The following is a 19,893-nucleotide window of genomic DNA, read 5'->3' on the forward strand; positions in this document are numbered from 1 at the left end:
TCAAGACGTCGCATAAGTTGATGCCGTCTATAAGCCTACGCGAAGATAATTGTTCAGGCTATTTACAACACAGAACGTCGCTGTATTATTTAGTCAACGACATTTCATAGATCTTCACAGAAATCAACTATTCGTGATAAATTGCTAATATGCAATCCCGATCTACGACACGATTATCTACATGCGTGACCATTACGCATATCTGCAGACAATTCAATATCGAAATTGAACAGCAGCCTTGTTACAGCGAGTATAACTCTTAATCGACAAAGTTTCTGAGAAGAAATATGGACAACAAGTTCAATGTTAATTCTACAATTATGACGATACATTCATGTATACAGTCTACAAGCTCACAACTTGCAAGTTGTTTGTACCCTTATATAGAAGGAAGTCGGAATTATATTCAAAACTGAAATTACTTTCACGACAACCAGGAAAATAACCTACCCAGCATAAAATTACAGAGCGAGATATTTGCCGAGGTTTCACAAGGTTACCATTAACCCTCAAACACATGGTCACCGGATAACTTCGAAGCTACGGTGAAGACCGACGTTTATGCTAATATCAACGCAATTTACAAGAATTTATTCAAGGTGGGGTTTTTTTCCGCTACTCGGTGACATCACAGCTGGGTATTATACAGAATCAAAATGCCTTGTTCTGATTGGACCGCTGAGGGACAACGCACTCACGAGAGGTCGATCTCAATTCACAGTTCAAGACTTACGCCACAAGTGACAACTATATATCAGTGAACGAGCAAGCCTCATTACAGTCCAGTTAACCTGAACATTCATGATTAGACTGCCTTCTTCAAGTTAGAGACCTCCCCTGTCAAGTTAAGACGAGGGATCGGCAGTCAGGCTGCGATTTTACATAAAGTTCAACGAGGACAGACACACCTGGTTGTGCACCTACATCGTCAAGGACTTCGCAGCTTAATTACCTAGACGAAGATACAAGTGGATCTAAATCCACAGCGTTTCAGACTACAGCTGAATTTCATCAAGCCGACTAACACAACTAGATGGTTAGTAAACCTACTAAGCTTCTGTTTGGAGAATAAAACGGAAGTTTCACTCCAACCTGGGATATGAATATAGTGCTCCAACACTCACAAGTGAGGTTTATGATATACTTGGATGACATACTTGGACCCCATGATACGATGATTCTATCACGATGGCCAGCAAGAGCACTGTAAATTTATCTCCACCGAACCAAACAGGAGGGAAAAAAAATGCAACAGATTATTTCCTCTATCATCAACTTACGCAGAGTGAAGTCTCATGTACTATATCTCCGTTTGGATCAGAACTGTCATACTAAATGCATATGCGGATGGACCTATTCGACCCTCCATGAGCTTAATACTCATGATATTAGAGCTAACTTCTACAATTGTTCTACACAAATGTGATTGAAATAATGGGGGTTTATTTCTGAAACCGATATGGTGGTTGCAAACCATTATCTGAGAGATATCACCACCGAGGACATCTCAGGTATACACCAATTCGATCCCATGGTCCTCGCACAACAGCTGACAGTTCCTCGGAGAAGATAAGTCAATCTAACAGATTTTTACTTATCTTATAACAATACTAAATAGCTTCATGCTATATATAATTTACTTAAGTTCCTTTTATCATCACAGTACTATGATTATTACATCATACAATATATAAGTTAACAACTCTACAGAGTTTGTTATTATATATATTTACCTTAAGTTATTCATATCTTAAGAGTAATACTATGGTAACATGATAATTGCATTAGCTAACAAACTCTACAGAGTTTTTGGCTATTTTATACGTAGCTTAAGTTAATTAAGCTAACAAACTCTACGGAGTTTTACTATTATATAGGTAATTTAAGCTAATTATACCTTAAGCATAGTACTATACTCATATTATTAAAATATATTAGCTAACAAACTCTAAGGAGTTTTGCTATTATATAGGTAGCTTAAGCTTATTCATATCTTAAGCTTAGTACTATGTTTATATCATATAAGTAGATTAGCTAACAAACTCTAAAGAGTTTTTTGCTATTTGGCTTAAGTGTCATCATATTTCTAAGCAATATGGTTATATTATAACATGTATTAGCTAACAAACTCTACAGAGTTTTAGCTATTATATATGTAACTTAAGCTTATTCATATCTTAAGCTAGTACTATGTTTATATCATATAGGTATATTAGCTATCAAAACTCTAAAAGAGGTTTTTTTTGCTATTATATATTTCTCATTAAGTTTCATCATATTTTAAGCTTTATGGTTACATTATAACATGTATTAGCTAACAAACTCTACGGAGTTCTTGCTATTATATATGTAGCTTAAGTTTTCCTTCATAAGCTCAATACTAGGTTTATATCATATAAGTATTTTAGCTAACAAACTCTAAAGGGTTGTTTTCATTTATTATACAATTAGCTTAAGTTTCATCATATCTTAAGCAGTATGTTTACATTATAAAGGTATTAGCTAACAAAACTCGACGTGAGTTTTGTTGTTATATATATATAGCTTAAGTTTAAATATCTTAAGCTCAGTACTATGTTTTTAACATAAAAAGTATATTAGTTAATAAACTCTAAGGAGTTTATTTTTGCTATATACATTTAGCTTAAGTCTAATCTTATCTTAAGCTAGTACTATGGTTACATTATAAACATATTAGCTAATAAACTCTACAGAGTTTTGGCTATTATATATGTAGCTTAAGTTAATTATATCTTAAGCACAATACTATACTCATATTGTAAAATATATTAGCTAACAAACTCTACGGAGTTTTGCTATTATATATGTAGCTTAAGTTAATTATATCTTAAGCACACTACTATACTCATATTGTAAAATATATTAGCTAACAAACTCTACGGAGTTTTGCTATTATATATGTAGCTTAAGTTAATTATATCTTAAGCACAATACTATACTCATATTGTAAAATATATTAGCTAACAAACTCTACGGAGTTTTGCTATTATATATGTAGCTTAAGTTCATTATATCTTAAGCACACTACTATACTCATATTGTAAAATATATTAGCTAACAAACTCTACGGAGTTTTGCTATTATATATGTAGCTTAAGTTAATTATATCTTAAGCACACTACTATACTCATATTGTAAAATATATTAGCTAACAAAACCCTACAGAGTTTTGCTATATATATGTAGATTAAGTTAATTATATCTTAAGCTCAGTACTATACTAATATTATAAAAATATATTAGCTAACAAACTCTACAGAGTTTGGCTATTATATATGTAGCTTAAGTTAATTATAGCTTAAGCACAGTACTATACTCATATTATAAAAATATATTAGCTAACAAACTCTACAGAGTTTTTGCTATTATATATGTAGCTAAAGATTATTCATATCTTAAGCTCAGCATTATATCTATATCATATAAGTATATTAACTAACAAACTCTAAAGAGTTTGCTATTATATAATTAGCTTAAGTTTAATCATATCTTAAGCTTAGTACTATGTTTATATCTTAAAGTATTTTAGGCTAACAAACTCTAAGGAGTTTATACTAGCATATTAACAAGCTTAAGTGTATTAGTCTTAAGCATTGTATTAATGTTATATATACTTTATCATAATAAGTACATGGTAATAACCTTTATATGGCAGCTGATAAGTTAGCAGCAGGAATTCATCAGTTCAGTGCCTTTATGAAGTTCCCATAGGGTTATTACAATCATCACAGTTCAAATCACTAATTATTAAAATCCAAAGTATTAGATATTCCCACCTCCGTTCTGTAGGATTCTACAAGCAAAAGAGCATGAGTCAGGATAAGGAAAAATATGTAATTTTGGAATAAAATTGATATTTTATACTTATCCTGACTCATGAGGTCAGCCCTCCCATCCTCCCCACATAACACTTTGGATTTCCCTGTAAATTCAAATGTTGGGCTCAGTATATGAGGAGAGAGTGAGGCACATGGGTAGAGGTGGCGCCCTCGTTCCCGCGCTTGTGGAAGGGAGGTAACTCGTGGTGAATACTAATTAGTGATTTTAAATTGAAGGGAGCTTCAATTAGGGAGATACAAGTGTTCCACTATGTTCGCAAGAAGAAGAAGACAAGCAAAAAGAGCATGAGTCAGGATAAGTATAAAATATCAATTTTATTCCAAAAATTACATACTGTTATTTTATCTACTGTTATGGAGCAGTGGGTTTGCATAGTGATTATAGTGTTGGCTTGTCATGTGGAGGCCCCAGGGTGTCGTTTTCCACAGTTCTGGTGTTGCCCACCATAATGTTGCTTGAATCTTTTGAAAAACCATACTCACCTGCCATTCACTCTCACTCTCTCTCTCTCTCTCTCTCACTCACTCACTCTCTCTGTCTCTCTCTCTCTCTCTCTCTCACTCACTCACTCACTCACTCACTCACTCACTCACTCACTCACTCACTCACTCACTCACTCACTCACACACACACACACACACACACACACACACAGAGACCGCCTCGTGGTGTAGTGGTTACAATGTCCGCCCGGAGAGCGGAAGGTCGCGGGTTCGATCCCCGACCGCGCCATACCAAAAGATGTTAAAATATGGTACTTGTTGGTCCCTGCCTGGCGTTCGGCATGAATGGGTACAACAAGGACTGGTCGGCTCGGAGTCAGTATAATGTGTCTGAGTGGGGTATTCATGCTTCACTGCGGCATGATATCTAAGTGGGCTAGCACTATAAAACCAGCTTAAGTCTGGGCTAGTACAAGCAGCCGCACATACACATACACACGCATGCACGTCGTCATATGAGCGAAATATTCTCAAGCACGACATAAAACCCAATTTCACCTCACCTCACCTCTCACACACACGCACACACACACGGTCACAACAACTGTATTTACAGTTTCAGTCTCACTGTTCCAAATATCAACTTCTGTGTCTTGCTGCTTCTCATTTATCAGCATACATCGACTTGATCCAACCAAAATGCATGATGTTTCTTTCAGGGATAATGGTGAGTCGCATGTTTGGTCCTCGGGGAAAGGCAGGCACTAGTCAGAAGATGATGACTTTCCAAGAGTTATTTGCCCACTACCCAGACCTACCGTCAGCCATGTTGTCAAGGCTAGAGACAACATGTACCAACTTTGGAAGTATCAACAGCCTGCAGCCATCTTTGTTCCTGGTGCTCACCTTGTTGGCCAGTCTTGGTCCAGCCGAGTCTCAGTCAACTGACCAGTGAGTAGCTGTTACCTTTGTCAGACGACCGCTTCTGTGGTCAAGTAGAGAGTGTCAGTCCTGAGAGTGAAAGGATTGTGGTTTGATCCTGGACTATATTATACCAGAGTTCATTATCAGATTGTACAGGCTGTAATCCTCATGGCTCTAGGCATGAAGGGGAAAACACAAAGAGGGGTTTGAGTGGGGTATCTTTGTTAATGTTTATCCCACGGCATATAATGCGGTGGGATATATATCATCTCCGCCTCGTCCGTCCGTCCGTCCGTCCGGCCGTCCGTCCGTCCGTCCGTCCGTCCGTCCGTCCGTCCGTCCGTCCGTAATCATTTTGTTTCCGGACCATAACTCAAAGACCGTTTGATATTTTTTAACCAAAATTGGTAGATATGTCAAACATAACCTAAGGTGGTGCCTTTTGCTATTTACAGATAATTGTCATTTTTATTTTTCTCGGTTTCCATGGAAACGTTTTGGACTTAGTCTTAAAGAAGGGTGGGCTTCGTTTCCGGAGCATAACTCAAGAACCATTCAATATTTTTCAACAAAACTTGGTAGATATATCAAACAGATCCTAAAGTTGTGCCTTTTGCTATTTACAGATTTTGGCATTTTATTTTTTCCGGTTTCCATGGAAACAATTGGGACTTAGTCCCAAAAGTGAGGGGTGGGCTTCGTTTTCGGAGCATAACTCAAGAACCGTTCAATATTTTCAACAAAACTTGGTAGATATATCAAACAGAACCATGAGGGGTGCCTTTTGGTATTTGCAGATTTTGTCATTTTTATTTTCCGGTTTCCATGGAAACATTTTGGACTTAGTCTCAAAAGTAAGGATTGCTTCGTTTCGAGCATAACTCAAGAACCATTCAATATTTTTCAACAAAACTGGATAGATATATCAAACAGATCCTAAAGTTGTGCCTTTTGCTATTTGCAGATTTTGGCATTTTTATTTTCTTGGTTTCCATGGAAACATTTTGGACTTAGTCTCAAAAGTAAGGATTGCTTTCGTTTCCGGAGCACAACTCAAAAACCGTATAATATTTTTCAACAAAACTTGGTAGATATATCAAACAGATCCTAAAGTTGTGCCTTTTGCTATTTGCAGATTTTTGGCATTTTATTTTTCCCGGTTTCCATGGAAATGATTCGGACTTAATCCAAAAAAGTGAGGGGTGAGCCGTTTCGGAGCATAACTCAAGAACCGTTCAATATTTTTCAACAAGACTTGGTAGATATATCAAACAGAACCTTAAGTGGTGCCTTTTGCTATTTGCAGATTTTTGGTATTTTTATTTTTCCGGTTTCCATGGAAACGATTCGGACTTAATCCCAAAAGTGAGGGGTGGGCTTCGTTTCCGGAGCATAACTCAAGAACCGTTCAATATTTTTCAACAAAACTTGGTAGATGTATGAAACAGAACCTTAAGTGGTGCCTTTTGCTATTTGCAGATTTTTGGCATTTTTATTTTTCTTGGTTTCCATGGAAACATTTTGGACTTAGTCTCAAAAAGTAAGGATTGCTTTCGTTTCCGGAGCACAACTCAAAAACCGTATAATATTTTTCAACAAAACTTGGTAGATATATCAAACAGATCCTAAAGTTGTGCCTTTTGCTATTTACAGATTTTTGGCATTTTTAATTTTCCCGGTTTCCATGGAAATGATTCGGACTTAATCCCAAAAGTGAGGGGTGGGCTTCGTTTCCGGAGCATAACTCAAGAACCGTTCAATATTTTTCAACAAGACTTGGTAGATATATCAAACAGAACCTTAAGTGGTGCCTTTTGCTATTTGCAGATTTTTGGTATTTTTATTTTTCCCGGTTTCCATGGAAACGATTCGGACTTAATCCCAAAAGTGAGGGGTGGGCTTCGTTTCCGGAGCATAACTCAAGAACCGTTCAATATTTTTCAACAAAACTTGGTAGATGTATGAAACAGAACCTTAAGTGGTGCCTTTTGCTATTTGCAGATTTTTGGCATTTTTATTTTTCCGGTTTCCATGGAAACATTTTGGACTTAGTCTCAAAAGTAAGGATTGCTTTCGTTTCCGGAGCACAACTCAAAAACCGTATAATATTTTTCAACAAAACTTGGTAGATATATCAAACAGATCCTAAAGTTGTGCCTTTTGCTATTTACAGATTTTTGGCATTTTAATTTTTCCCGGTTTCCATGGAAACGATTCGGACTTAATCCCAAAAGTGAGGGGTGGGCTTCGTTTCCGGAGCACAACTCAAAAACCTCTCTATATCTTTCAGCAAAACTTGGCAGATATGTGAGGCAGATCTTGAAGTGGTGCCTTTTGCTATTTGCAGATATTTGTGATTTATTACTTTCTCGGTTTCCATGGAAATGATTCGGACTTAGTCTCAAAAAGGAAGGGATGGGTTTCGTTTCCGGAACACAACTGGAAAACTTCTTAATATCTTTCAGCAAAACTTGGCAGATATGTCAGGCAGATGCCAAAGTGGTGCCTTTGCTATTGCAGATATTTGTGATTTATTATTTTTCTCAGTTTCCATGAAAACAATTTGGACTTAGTCTCAAAAGGGAGGGTAGGTTTTGTTTCCGGAGCACAACGCGAAAACTTCTTAATATCTTTCAGCAAAACTTGGCAGATATGTGAGGCAGATCCCAAAGTGGTGCCTTTTGCTATTTGCAGATTTTTGTCATTTATTTTTTTCATGATTTCCATGGAAACGATTTGCACTTAGTCTAAAATCAAGCTGGACTTTAAGTAACTGTCAGATGATTTGTTCTTTCAAAGATATGGGGGCCGGGGGGATATGTCATCTTCTGATGACTCTTGTTATCCTTGGCTTGTTAGCACCATACCACTGATTTTGTTTTGAACATCAGTAGATTGGGCACTTTTCAGCTTGCCTTCCTCACCATAAAGCTCATAGTGATGGTGATCATGATAGTGTTATTCTCACTTCCTATCTGTAATTATCCCCCCTATAAGCGGGGGATATAGTATTAGGCTCCGTCCGTCCGTCCGTCCGTACAAATTGGAATATCTTAAGAACTGTTCCCTAGATTCTTTTCATATTTGGTACCTAGGTTCATCACAGTATAAGAAAGGTCCAAGTCAGGTTTGGTGACCTTGACCTTCATTTCAAGGTCACAAGGGGACTTTAACCTTTTACCTACATGTTAAGCTATCTCCAGAACCGTTCACTGGATTTTCTTCATATTCAATAACAAGCTTTATCTAGGGAAAGCGCAGGGCCCAGTCGATTGTGGTGACCTTCACATAATTTTCAAGGTCATGGCGACACTTTGAAGATTTCAGCATGTTAACCTGCTTGTTAAGCTATCTCAAGAACCGTTTACTGGATTTTCTTCATATTTAACACCTAGTTATATCTAGGGTAGGCACAGGGCCCAGTCAATTTTGGTGACCTTCACTTAATTATCAAGATAACAGAGACACTTTGAAGATTTCAGCATATTAACCTACATGTTATGCTTGTCAGCGAGATACCTCAAGAAACATTCAAAGGAGTTTCTTAAAATTTGACACCAAGCTTTATCCAGGGAAGGCGCAGGGCCCAGTCGATTTTGGTGACCTTCACTTAATTTTCAAGGTCTTGGCGACACTTTGAAGATTTCAGCATGTTAAATTGCATGTTAAGATAGTCAGCAAGATATCGCAAAAGATATTCACTGGATTTTCTTCATATTTGACACCAAGCTTCATCTAGGGAAGGCCCAGGGCCTAGTCAATTTTGGTGACTTTCACATGATTTTTATGGTCACGACAACACTTTGAAGATTTCAGCATGTTAACCTGAATTGTCAGCAAGATATTTTTAGAACGGTTCACTGGATTTTCTTCATAGACTTTCAAGACTTCCCTTGAATGTTTTTCAATAAGCAATTTCATTAGTACTATTTTTGCATATTTCATACACTATGACATTCATGTCAAGGTCAAAGTCAGTCTTGAAAATATGTGTGTTGGAACAACTAAAGAGCAAGATATCAAGAGAGGTTGACTGGTCATGTTTTTGTTGACATTTAACTTCATCTTAAACTTTAATTACTTTATAAGTTTGATTTGATAATTTGCGGCGGGGGATTATGTCACCTTAGTGACAATGCTTGTTTATATGATATTATGGTAAGTTTGCTTTACTTATCTATCTGTTCTATATTTATACCTCTGTTATGTGTACTCCCCAGGGAGCAGAGAATGAAATTTGTGTGAGTTCTGATCCATTGGCTAGGGTAATGATGATGTAGTGCTTTGTGCATGCCCCTGTGTTATATGGAAATATAGTGCAGTATAAGTGCTCTAGTTTTTATTGTAATTGCAGAATGTCTTCTGTTGTTCTATAATCGTGTCATTTTAGCATTTTTATTATGATGTTTTAAATGTAGAAGTATTATGATTCTGAATTTTGTTTGCAGAATTGAGAGAGCGTTGAGAGAGAAGATATCATTGTCCTTACCCAGCCCAGTGTATACCCTGCGTGAGTTGTCCGCCCGAGCAGCTGTCACTTTCATACCTCTCGACAGTGGAGAGCAGGAGGGCTTGAAACTTGTGGCTAGCCTCCCACCATCTTGTGACAAGATTGACGGACATAATCTACTACATGGAACTTTATTATGTGTGGAAAAGTTGATTCTCAGTAGAGAGTTTAGTAAGACGTTTAAACAGACATTGTTCACTGTAATCCTAGAGAAATCCTGGATTCTCACCAAGCTGAGTCACTGCCCTCTAATTTCTGCTAAATATGTTCAGATAATAAAACATTTAATACCAGACTGTGATTGTGATGAACGTTTAAGAATGTCCATTGTTAGTTTATTGAAGTCTGCGATGGACGGAGAACATTCCAGCATATTACAGGTGAGAACAGCACTGATCTTGACATATTGTATAGGACAGATGAAACTGTTAGGCAGTGGGGTAGCTAAGTGGTTAAAGCATTCACCTATTTTGAAGACCTGTGTTCAGTTCCCCACAATGGTACACTGTGTGAAGCTCCTTAGTGGTACCCTCACTCATTCCCAGACCAACATGTCTGCCTGAAGTTCTGCAAAGGTAAAATTAAGATTCAAAATGATTGCTTTGAAATTACCTTAATATTTATAACCAAGCATTACCAAATTTTCAAGAAACATGGTTGAAGTAACGGTCCATCATTTGATTAATTTCGTTTTGTAATTGCTAATCAGCCGTGGTGTCTAATTGTTATCTTTCTTGGCCAAAACTCCTTTAGAGGTCTCACATTCAGCCATGATGTAACTGTAGAGTTGCTGACCCAAGACATGAATCCATGTTTAATCTAATACTCTATTGACTTTAGCCATTTGAATACTTCAAGGGAGATAATACTTCATATTGCAGATTGGGACTGGACTGAAAGTAAAGGATTCAATGCTCTGTATTACACATCTGCTTCACGACATACAAGATGTTTTAACAAAACAGTGCTGTGATTGGCTGCAGTCACCGGACAGTGACGTCTGCTCAGTCTGTCTTGACATATTACTTAAAATGGCGGTGAAACACAGGAACAGCAATGTGGACTGGTCACAGATTCAGGTATGCAGATTCATCTTGATGTCCTCAGTGTTTTGTGGCTGATTGGGTAGCCTAGTGTTTAAGTTGTTCACTAGTTGCAGTAAAGGTTAGGTTTGATCTTTTACGGGTAAAATCTGTCACATTCATTCTTGGTGTCCTGGGTGCCGTTCCACTAACCGATCTTAGCCCTACACCAATCGTAAACCCCTAAAATCCCAATCTTAGCGTGACATTAAGATCGGCATACTGTTCCACTAACCAATCTTATCCAAGTCAATCATAAACTTAAGATCCAAAGTGTAAGTTGCTCATGACCAACTTCTGCCATGATATTGCTGGAATATTGCTAAAAGTGGCGTAAAACCAAACTCACTCACTCATGACCAACTTAGGATCGCTAAAATCAATTGTAGAGAAAACAAAATTGTGGCTTTCATATTCTGTGTGAAGAAGAAGAGCGACCATTTCACCATGAGTGTCCCCTAAAAAACCAAAACATGACATGAATTTTATTCTGATCGACAAGGTTCAGCCACATATTATGCCTGATACCCAGCATTCACATGCACTTGCACCTGAAACCAAGGTGCTCACTACCCTAAGATTTTTTCTCAATGTTTTTTCTCCACATTTTCACTTGGTTCCAACCTACTTCCTTCATCTGCTAGACTATGCAAAATGAGAGGTAACTTGTGCCTTGCATTTCTCTATCTCTCGCCCGAAAGTGTCTCGATCTTAGCTTAGATCAGATCATAAGATCGGGACCGGCTACGATCAGCCTAAGATCAGTCAGTTTAAGTAAACTTTTAGCTAAGACTATTGTAAAATTGGCATAACTTGCTAAGATTGATCTTAGTTAAGATCGGTTAGTGGAATGGCACATTTGACTACAGGCAAACTGAAATGCAAATAGGGTTAAGTGAAAAATTACCAGTTTTCCTATATGTGAGCAAAGGTTGCCAGCGTACTTCCCTTGCTCGGTTCAAACCGGAAGCTGGCAGGGGTAATTGAGGCGAAGAATGATTTGATATGCGAGGGTATATACGTTGCCAACCTGTGCTCGCTTCGCTCACTTATATAAAGACTGGTCTTTTTTTCTCTGTTTCACAACCTTATTTGTGCTACAGTTTGCCTATGCATGGATGTTGCTTTAAAGAACACTTTCCCTCAAATTTATCATTACTATTCATAAAACTAGCCCAAAACCTCGATCACTTCAGAATAACTGACTGACTGAGTTTGGTTTTATGCCGCTTTTAGCAATATTCCAGCAACATCACGGCGGGGGACACCAGAAATGGGCTTCACACATTGTACCGATGTGGGGATTCAAACCTGGGTCTTCGGCGTGATGAGCCAACGCTTTAACCACTAGGCTACCCCACCGCCCTCCAGAATAAACCACAATGTGTGACCAAGATGATTATGTGTCATTGTGTACTCCATGCTCATGCTATCAACCACTGGTTTGCTGGCCCAGACTCTGATATAGCTGGGACATCACAGACACTGATATAGCTGGGACATCACAGACACTGATATAGCTGGGACATCACAGACACTGATATAGCTGGGACATCACAGACACTGGTATAGCTGGGACATCACTGACACTGATATAGCTGGGACATCACAGACACTGATATAACTGGAACGTCACTGACACTGATATAACTGGAACATCACAGACACTGATATAGCTGGAACATCACTGACACTGGTATAGCTGGGACATCACTGACACTGATATAGCTGGGACATCACAGACACTGATATAGCTGGGACATCACAAACACTGGTATAGCTGGGACATCACAGACACTGATATAGCTGGGACATCACAGACACTGATATAGCTGGGACATCACTGACACTGATATAGCTGGGACATCACTGACACACTGGAACATCACAGACACTGATATAGCTGGGACATCACAAACACTGGTATAGCTGGGACATCACAAACACTGGTATAGCTGGGACATCACAGACACTGATATAGCTGGGACATCACTGACACTGATATAGCTGGGCTGATATAGCTGGGACATCACTGACACTGGTATAGCCTCGGACATCACTGACACTGATATAGCTGGGACATCACAGACACTGTTATAGCTGGGACATCACAGACACTGATATAGCTGGGACATCACTGACACTGGTATAGCTGGGACATCACAGACACTGATATAGCTGGGACATCACTGACACTGGTATAGCTCGGACATCTCTGACACTGATATAGCTGGGACATCACAAACACTGGTATAGCTGGGACATCACAGACACTGATATAGCTGGGACATCACAGACACTGATATAGCTGGGACATCACAGACACTGATATAGCTGGGACTGATATAGCTGGGACATCACTGACACTGGTATAGCTGGGACATCACTGACACTGATATAGCTGGGACATCACAGACACTGATATAGCTGGGACATCACAGACACTGATATAGCTGGGACATCACTGACACTGGTATAGCTGGGACATCACTGACACTGATATAGCTGGGACATCACTGACACTGGTATAGCTCGGACATCACTGACACTGATATAGCTGGGACATCACAGACACTGATATAGCTGGGACATCACTGACACTGATATAGCTGGGACATCACTGACACTGGTATAGCTGGGACATCACTGACACTGATATAGCTGGGACATCACAGACACTGATATAGCTGGAACATCACAAACACTGGTATAGCTGGGACATCACAGACACTGATATAGCTGGGACATCACAGACACTGATATAGCTGGAACATCACAAACACTGATATAGCTGGGACATCACAGACACTGATATAGCTGGGACATCACAGACACTGACACACACTCTCTCTCCCATACTGTTTCTCCACACTGTCACTCACCTGTTTACATGTACAGCCCCAGATATGGATGCTGCTACAGAGAGATGTGGGGATCTCCACCCTGACGGCGGCCATGTCCCTCCTGGCAGAGATACAACTCCATCAGCTGACACAGGTACACTCTGACAACATCACCATAGATGACCTTCACCAGGTTGAAGCCCTATGTGGAAGCACATCCAGTCTTCAAGCTGCTTGTATCCAGATGAAGGCCATCTTGGTCAAGAACATGCTGAAACTTCAACTCCCTGTTACAGATTCCTTGTGCGTACCCTGTTACAGATTCCTGACTGTGAGTTTGGTTTCACGTAGCAATATTTTGGCAGGGGACACCAAAGTATTTTATTTCTGATGTGTAGTGAAACAGAACCAAACTACTTCTTTGGAAAATCCTGAATGATAAACCATTATTTTGACTGTCCCAGATTTGATAACATTACGCTGTTCTATTGGTGGAAGAAATGAAACATTTATTTGCCCAATCATTCATTATGTGTTATCTGCTTGATCATTCCAGCAAGTCATCAATTCAGACATGGTGTCAGCAAGTTCACACTATGAGCGATCCTCGTCAGACGGACACTCTGAGGTCTGCCGGTCAAGTCCTTGTTGATAGCAGGGGAGACAATCCTCACTGTCATTAACAACAGCAGCGCCTCATTGCCAGAGTCTGTGATCAGCTGGTAAGGAAACTCAGTCTTGTAATGACATGTAGGACGTCTTTATAACAGTCAGTAGTATCCCATGCTTGTTGTAAAGGAGATCTAGTGGACAGGTTGGATATTTGCTCATGATGTCAATCACTGGCTTGCTGGGTTCAGATGCCAGGTTAATTACTAACTTGAATTGATAAATTTTGAAATTTACTGTCTTGTCAACTCACTGTCAAATATGTATTTCCTATATTCAAGTGGAAAATAAGTGAACAAACCCACTTCACATCAGTCCTCATGCCTTCTGTTTATTTCAAGTATCGGTTCCTTCCAATAATGGGTCCGGGTTAGAATATTGATCTTCAGTAACCCATGCTTGTCATAAGAGGCGACTAACGGGATCGGGTGGTCAGGCTCGCTGGCTTGGTTGACACGTGTCATTGGTTCCCAATTGCGCTGATCGATGCTCATGCTGTTGATCACTGGATTGTCTGGTCCAGACTCGATTATTTACAGACCGCCACCATATAGCTTGAATATTGCTGAGTGTGGCGTAAAACTAAACTCACTCACTCACTCACTCACACTCCAATAATGTGTTCTGAGACTTATCCCAGGCTAGAACTACCTTCCTTGTCATTAAGACGACTCAATGGATGATCTGGCTCATTTAGCTAGTTCATTACATGTAGTAGCGTGGATCATTTATCACAATCAATCACTGAGTCGTCTGGGCTGGTTTGATTACTCCATATGTTGTCATTGCTGGTAATTTTCCACTATGCGGCTTTTTCTTGTTGATCTTTCAATAAAACATAATTAATATTGTAAAGTCAAAGAATGTACTGATACTGACTCGGACGTCGGGCAATGGGTTATTTCCTGGGTGTTCACCCTGCTGGAGGTCAAAGAACAAAGGGATACAGTTCTAGTTTGCTCGACTCCGTGTTCACCCTGCTGGAGGACGGGGATACAGACATACGGGGATACAGACATCAGGGACAGGGCTGCCCAGTTCGTCAGCTCTCTACACTGGGACCAGAGATGCATACAGGTAGGTGCTGTATTTATCAAACACTGATGCTGATGAAGTAGGAGTTGTGGGAGGTGAGGTGAGGTGAAATTGGGTTTAACGTCGTACTTGAGAATATTCCAGTCATATGACGACGTGCATGCGTGTGTATGTGTATGTGCGGCTGCTTGTACTAGCCCAGACTTAAGCTGGTTTTATAGTGCTAGCCCACTGAGATACCATGCCGCAGTGAAGCATTAATACCCCACTCAGACACATTATACTGACTCCGAGCCGACCAGTCCTTGTTGTACCCATTAATGCCGAGCGCCAGGCAGGGACCAACAAGTACCATATTTTAACGTCTTTTGGTATGATGCTGTCGGGGATCAAACCCGCGACCTTCCGCTCTCCGGGCGGACACTCTAACCACTACACCACGGAGGCGGTCAGGAGTTGTGGGAATTCTGGGGATCAAAATATGGAAATTGTGGAAAATATTCCTGATTTCTTTTTGTTTTTCAAGAAATATACATGTATGTTGTCTTTGTCAGCTTTAGATTGACTTGAAATAATGAAATAATGATTTGTTTTATAGTGTATGCAGTTTGGTTTTATCTCCCATATTTACAACCGTCTCTTCCAGTTCTCTGATGTTGACAGTAACACCTGCCAGAAGGTATAGTTGTTGTTTACTCATGCATCGGGTGTCTGTGATACAAGTGTTATCAGCAGCAGCATGCAATAATGTCAATTTACTTGAGTTTTAATGCATGAATAACTTCCTCACCTCATTAGACATACGCAGGTGTATACTCTTCAAAAGAAGTTTAGGTGACTCTGTGTTTGTTATTTTCCCAGCTGTGTGTCAGTGTTCTATAAATAGACAAACTGTTGAAGAAACATGCTAACTAAACTGAACAAACATTTAAGAAAATGAACAAACATTAGAGTACCCAATCCCTTTCATTGAAACCTGTATTTTTCTGCCAGATGTTTTGCCAGTACATCAGTTCCATCTCAACCTGGCCTCCATCTGTACCTATATACCTCCTGGAGAAGATCTACAGGTCAGGGGAGGTAATCCAGGCATGCAGGAATAACAGGCTGAACAGCAGGTGTGTTGAGAGGTGTATTTGACATTCCACATTTCTGAATTGTGTTGAGATTTGGAAGTAGACATGACGTTAGGGACTTTCTTAATGAAATGCCTCAAAAATTTCAAACACTGGTAATCCCCACAGCATTTAATGACATGGGGAGAATTCTTGGGAGAAAGACCCAATGGGTTCCAGTATTGAGACAGTATTCTTTGAACTGCTGCCTCGACCTCACAGACAGCTTCATAACTAAAGCCATAAGTTGATGACGTAGTTCAGTTATCTGCTGGCTTGTACTTCCTAGCCTGACATCCTGTATTACAATGATATGACAAATAGTGTATTAATACCTGAAGTTTCATAATGCTTCAGTTAATTTTGTCATGGTAGGATTTCTGTTGAGCAATGTAAGTGGAAATCTGTTTTCAGATCAGAGGTGCTGTTTGAGCAGGAGGACAGCAGCATTCTGTCTGAGAAGCCATTGCAACAAGAGATGTATCACTCGACTGTCAAGGTGAGTCTAAACTAGGAAATAAAAGGCAATAAGTAATTAGATGATGGAAAGTAAAATCTTGAACATAATTTTTCCTTGGAATCAGGATGAAATAGTTTCCTCTCTTTGGCTATACAGCAGTTGATGTTGTTTTTCTGATCAGATGTGTGTCATAATTAGGGAGACAACATACCGGTACCTTCCAGGCTGAGGCGAGTCACAGTTCTCTAATAGTATAATGGAGCACCTGTTGTTCTGAATAGTTTTATACATGTGACTCGTGTTGTTGGTAAATAAATCATCCCCTTGTTTTACAGTATGTTATTTCTATCTATATGAAAGGAATCTGGTACAGTACCTGTTTATGCTTGAAAAAAAATATTTGGGCTTCTAGACAAATCCTGATCTCAGTCTAAATCCCTTTTCCACCTCTGAAAATCAATCTTGAGAGGAATTTTAGAATGGATCAAATCATCTGTTACTCATCTAAAGTACCTACATTTATCTTGATTCCAGACTTGATTGTATCAGATATTTATTGAGCATCAAAACAATCAAGGATTAGATTATCACTAAACTGAGATGGTAGTGCGTTAAATGTTTCTAAACTTCAGGCACTTCTCCATGGCAACAGTGACATGTTACCAGCCTCCTATGTGTCCCAGAAAACTGCTGAAATATCAACAGACCTCACAGCTTGCATACCAGTCTTACGGAAGAACTTGCAAAGTAAGGATCAAAGGCTTTCTGGACTCCTTTGTTTTCAGATGATGTAGGTCAGTAGCTGAAGGCTGATCTGCCACATGGTCTAGTGAGTAGAGCCCACTGGGTGTATGCTAGGCTATGACAGGGCTTGATCAACGCTACCATCAGTATGGTACTATTCTCACTAGGGTCGGTGGGGTAGCCTAGTGGTTAAAGCGTCCACTCGTCATGTTGAAGACCCGGGTTCGATTGCCCACATGGGTACAATGTGTGAAGCCCATTTCTGGTGTCCCCCGCCGTGATATTGTTGGAATATTGTTAAACGCTGCATTACAAAACTCACTCACTCTTGCCATGAATTGCTGCAAGGTTGCAGATGCTGTATTAATCAATAATCACTCACTAACTCAAGCCTTCTCTTGCTCAGTGATGAGTGAAGTAGCTATCTTGATCCTTATTATATTTGCAGTGTTGCTTAAAGATGCAGTGATATGTTGATATATAAGGGAGGATTGTGTTTGTTGCAGATGCTCCTATTTTGAACATCAGCAGTGACAGCACTGTCTACTCCTCAATTGCTGGTCTCATCCTTGTAGCTGATGTTGTTGTGACAGTAGCAGATGCAGCCGTAGTTGGTGACATACAGGCGAAGCTAGCTGAACTGGGTCAGGTAAAACAGTTGATTGATTGTTAAAAGTTAAGAGTGAAAAGCATTTGACCGTTTCTGTTTCCTTGTCCCTTAGTTTACAGGGAAACAAGGAAACTTTGAGATCCGGGTTAGATTTGGTCTTCAGCTTGTCGTAAGAGGCGACTAACGGGATCGGGTTGTCAGGCTCGCTGACTTGGTTGACACACGTCATCGGTTTCCAATTGCATAGATCGATGCTCATGCTGTTGATCAATGGATTGTCTGGTCCAGACTCTATTATCTACAGACCGCTGCCATATAGCTGGAATACTGCTGAGTGTGGCGTTAAACAACAACCAACCAACCAATGTGCTCCATGAGTTGTACACCCATGGAGAGTCTGGTATGGAGCTGTGTTAGTGTTGCAGTCAACCTTCATCAGGGATGAAGGGAGGACAAAGTTTTGTCTGGCTGATACTTCGTCATTGTAACCTGACAAGTGTATCCATGTGGCTAAATCCTGCATGACACTTAGTCCACAGTCATTGGGGATTCCATGTTGCAAACCCAAATGACCTTTGCTGGTCATAAGAGGCGATAAGAGTGGTCAGACCTCGATGACTTGGTTGATGGTATGTCAATGTATCACATGTTTAATGTGGATTGGGGGCGGTGGGGTAGCCTAGTGGTTAAAGCGTTGGCTCGTCACGCCGAAGACCCAGGTTCAATTCCCCACATGGGCACAATGTGTGAAGCCCATTTGTGGTGTCCCCTGCCGTGATATTGCTGGAATATTGCTAAAAGCGGCCGTAAAACCATACTCACTCACTCTAATGTGGATTGTTGGTCACAATGTCACTCACTGGCTTGTCTGGTCCTGACTGGCTTGTCTAAGGCTACCATCATGTAGCTGGAATATAGCACATGCACACACACACGCACACGCACACGCACACACACACACTTCCACACACACACTTCCAGACACAAACATGCATATATGCATGAACATACAATCGCACAAACTAAATATTCTGTCGATGGTTCAGAGGTCTTCAAATGCACTTGCTTTGACTTGGTTTACAGTGAACAAACATCAGAGTAACGCTTAAATGTTTATTTTGACAGATGAAAGACCTCCATCCTGGGCTGCAAGTCATTTTAAACAAGCTCCTCTCCAACCAGTCCAAGTGATGTGTTTGGGCTCCCACACGTTTGTTTGGTTCGAAGTTCACATCAGGCCAAACTGTTTCATTGTTAACCATACTATTATGGACACTTCATACTTTTATTATTAACTTATTATGGTCACCTTTCTGATTGCTGTGGTCCCATATTATTTATTACATATTTATAGCAAATGTATAAGTGAGTGAGTGAGGTTTTACGCCACATTTTGTGATATTCCAGCAATATCATGGCTGGGGACACCAGGGTCCAGTTCCTCAAAACGATCGTAGCACTACTATGATCGTAACTCCCATACTTTAACATAGACTTACGACTGTCGTAGCGCTACAATCGCTTTGAGGAACGGGGCCCTGTAATGGGCGTCACACATTGCAGAGGCCCAGATAAGCTGCGTATTCGGGTAAAATAC

The 19,893-nt window shown here is 39.8% G+C and overlaps 1 protein-coding gene across 1 annotated transcript in view; it reads left to right on the plus strand.

Annotated features, from left to right (window-relative positions):
- LOC124270912 (thyroid adenoma-associated protein homolog) overlaps window positions 1–19,684 on the plus strand; it is a 52,979-nt gene extending 33,295 nt beyond the window's left edge. Inside the window, exons 23-33 of the mRNA XM_046705973.1 lie at window positions 5,024–5,255; window positions 9,677–10,118; window positions 10,620–10,817; window positions 13,719–13,994; window positions 15,260–15,409; window positions 16,014–16,046; window positions 16,361–16,485; window positions 16,897–16,981; window positions 17,575–17,689; window positions 18,193–18,335; window positions 19,422–19,684. Coding sequence (XP_046561929.1) covers window positions 5,024–5,255; window positions 9,677–10,118; window positions 10,620–10,817; window positions 13,719–13,994; window positions 15,260–15,409; window positions 16,014–16,046; window positions 16,361–16,485; window positions 16,897–16,981; window positions 17,575–17,689; window positions 18,193–18,335; window positions 19,422–19,487 — 1,865 coding nt within the window. The 3' untranslated portion in view covers window positions 19,488–19,684. The remainder of the gene's footprint in view (window positions 1–5,023; window positions 5,256–9,676; window positions 10,119–10,619; window positions 10,818–13,718; window positions 13,995–15,259; window positions 15,410–16,013; window positions 16,047–16,360; window positions 16,486–16,896; window positions 16,982–17,574; window positions 17,690–18,192; window positions 18,336–19,421) is intronic.
- The last annotated feature ends 209 nt before the right edge of the window (window positions 19,685–19,893 follow it).

Source organism: Haliotis rubra, unplaced genomic scaffold, assembly GCF_003918875.1.
Source record: "Haliotis rubra isolate DU_JTF1 unplaced genomic scaffold, ASM391887v1 Scf156, whole genome shotgun sequence".
NCBI classification, from domain to species: Eukaryota; Metazoa; Mollusca; class Gastropoda; order Lepetellida; family Haliotidae; genus Haliotis; species Haliotis rubra.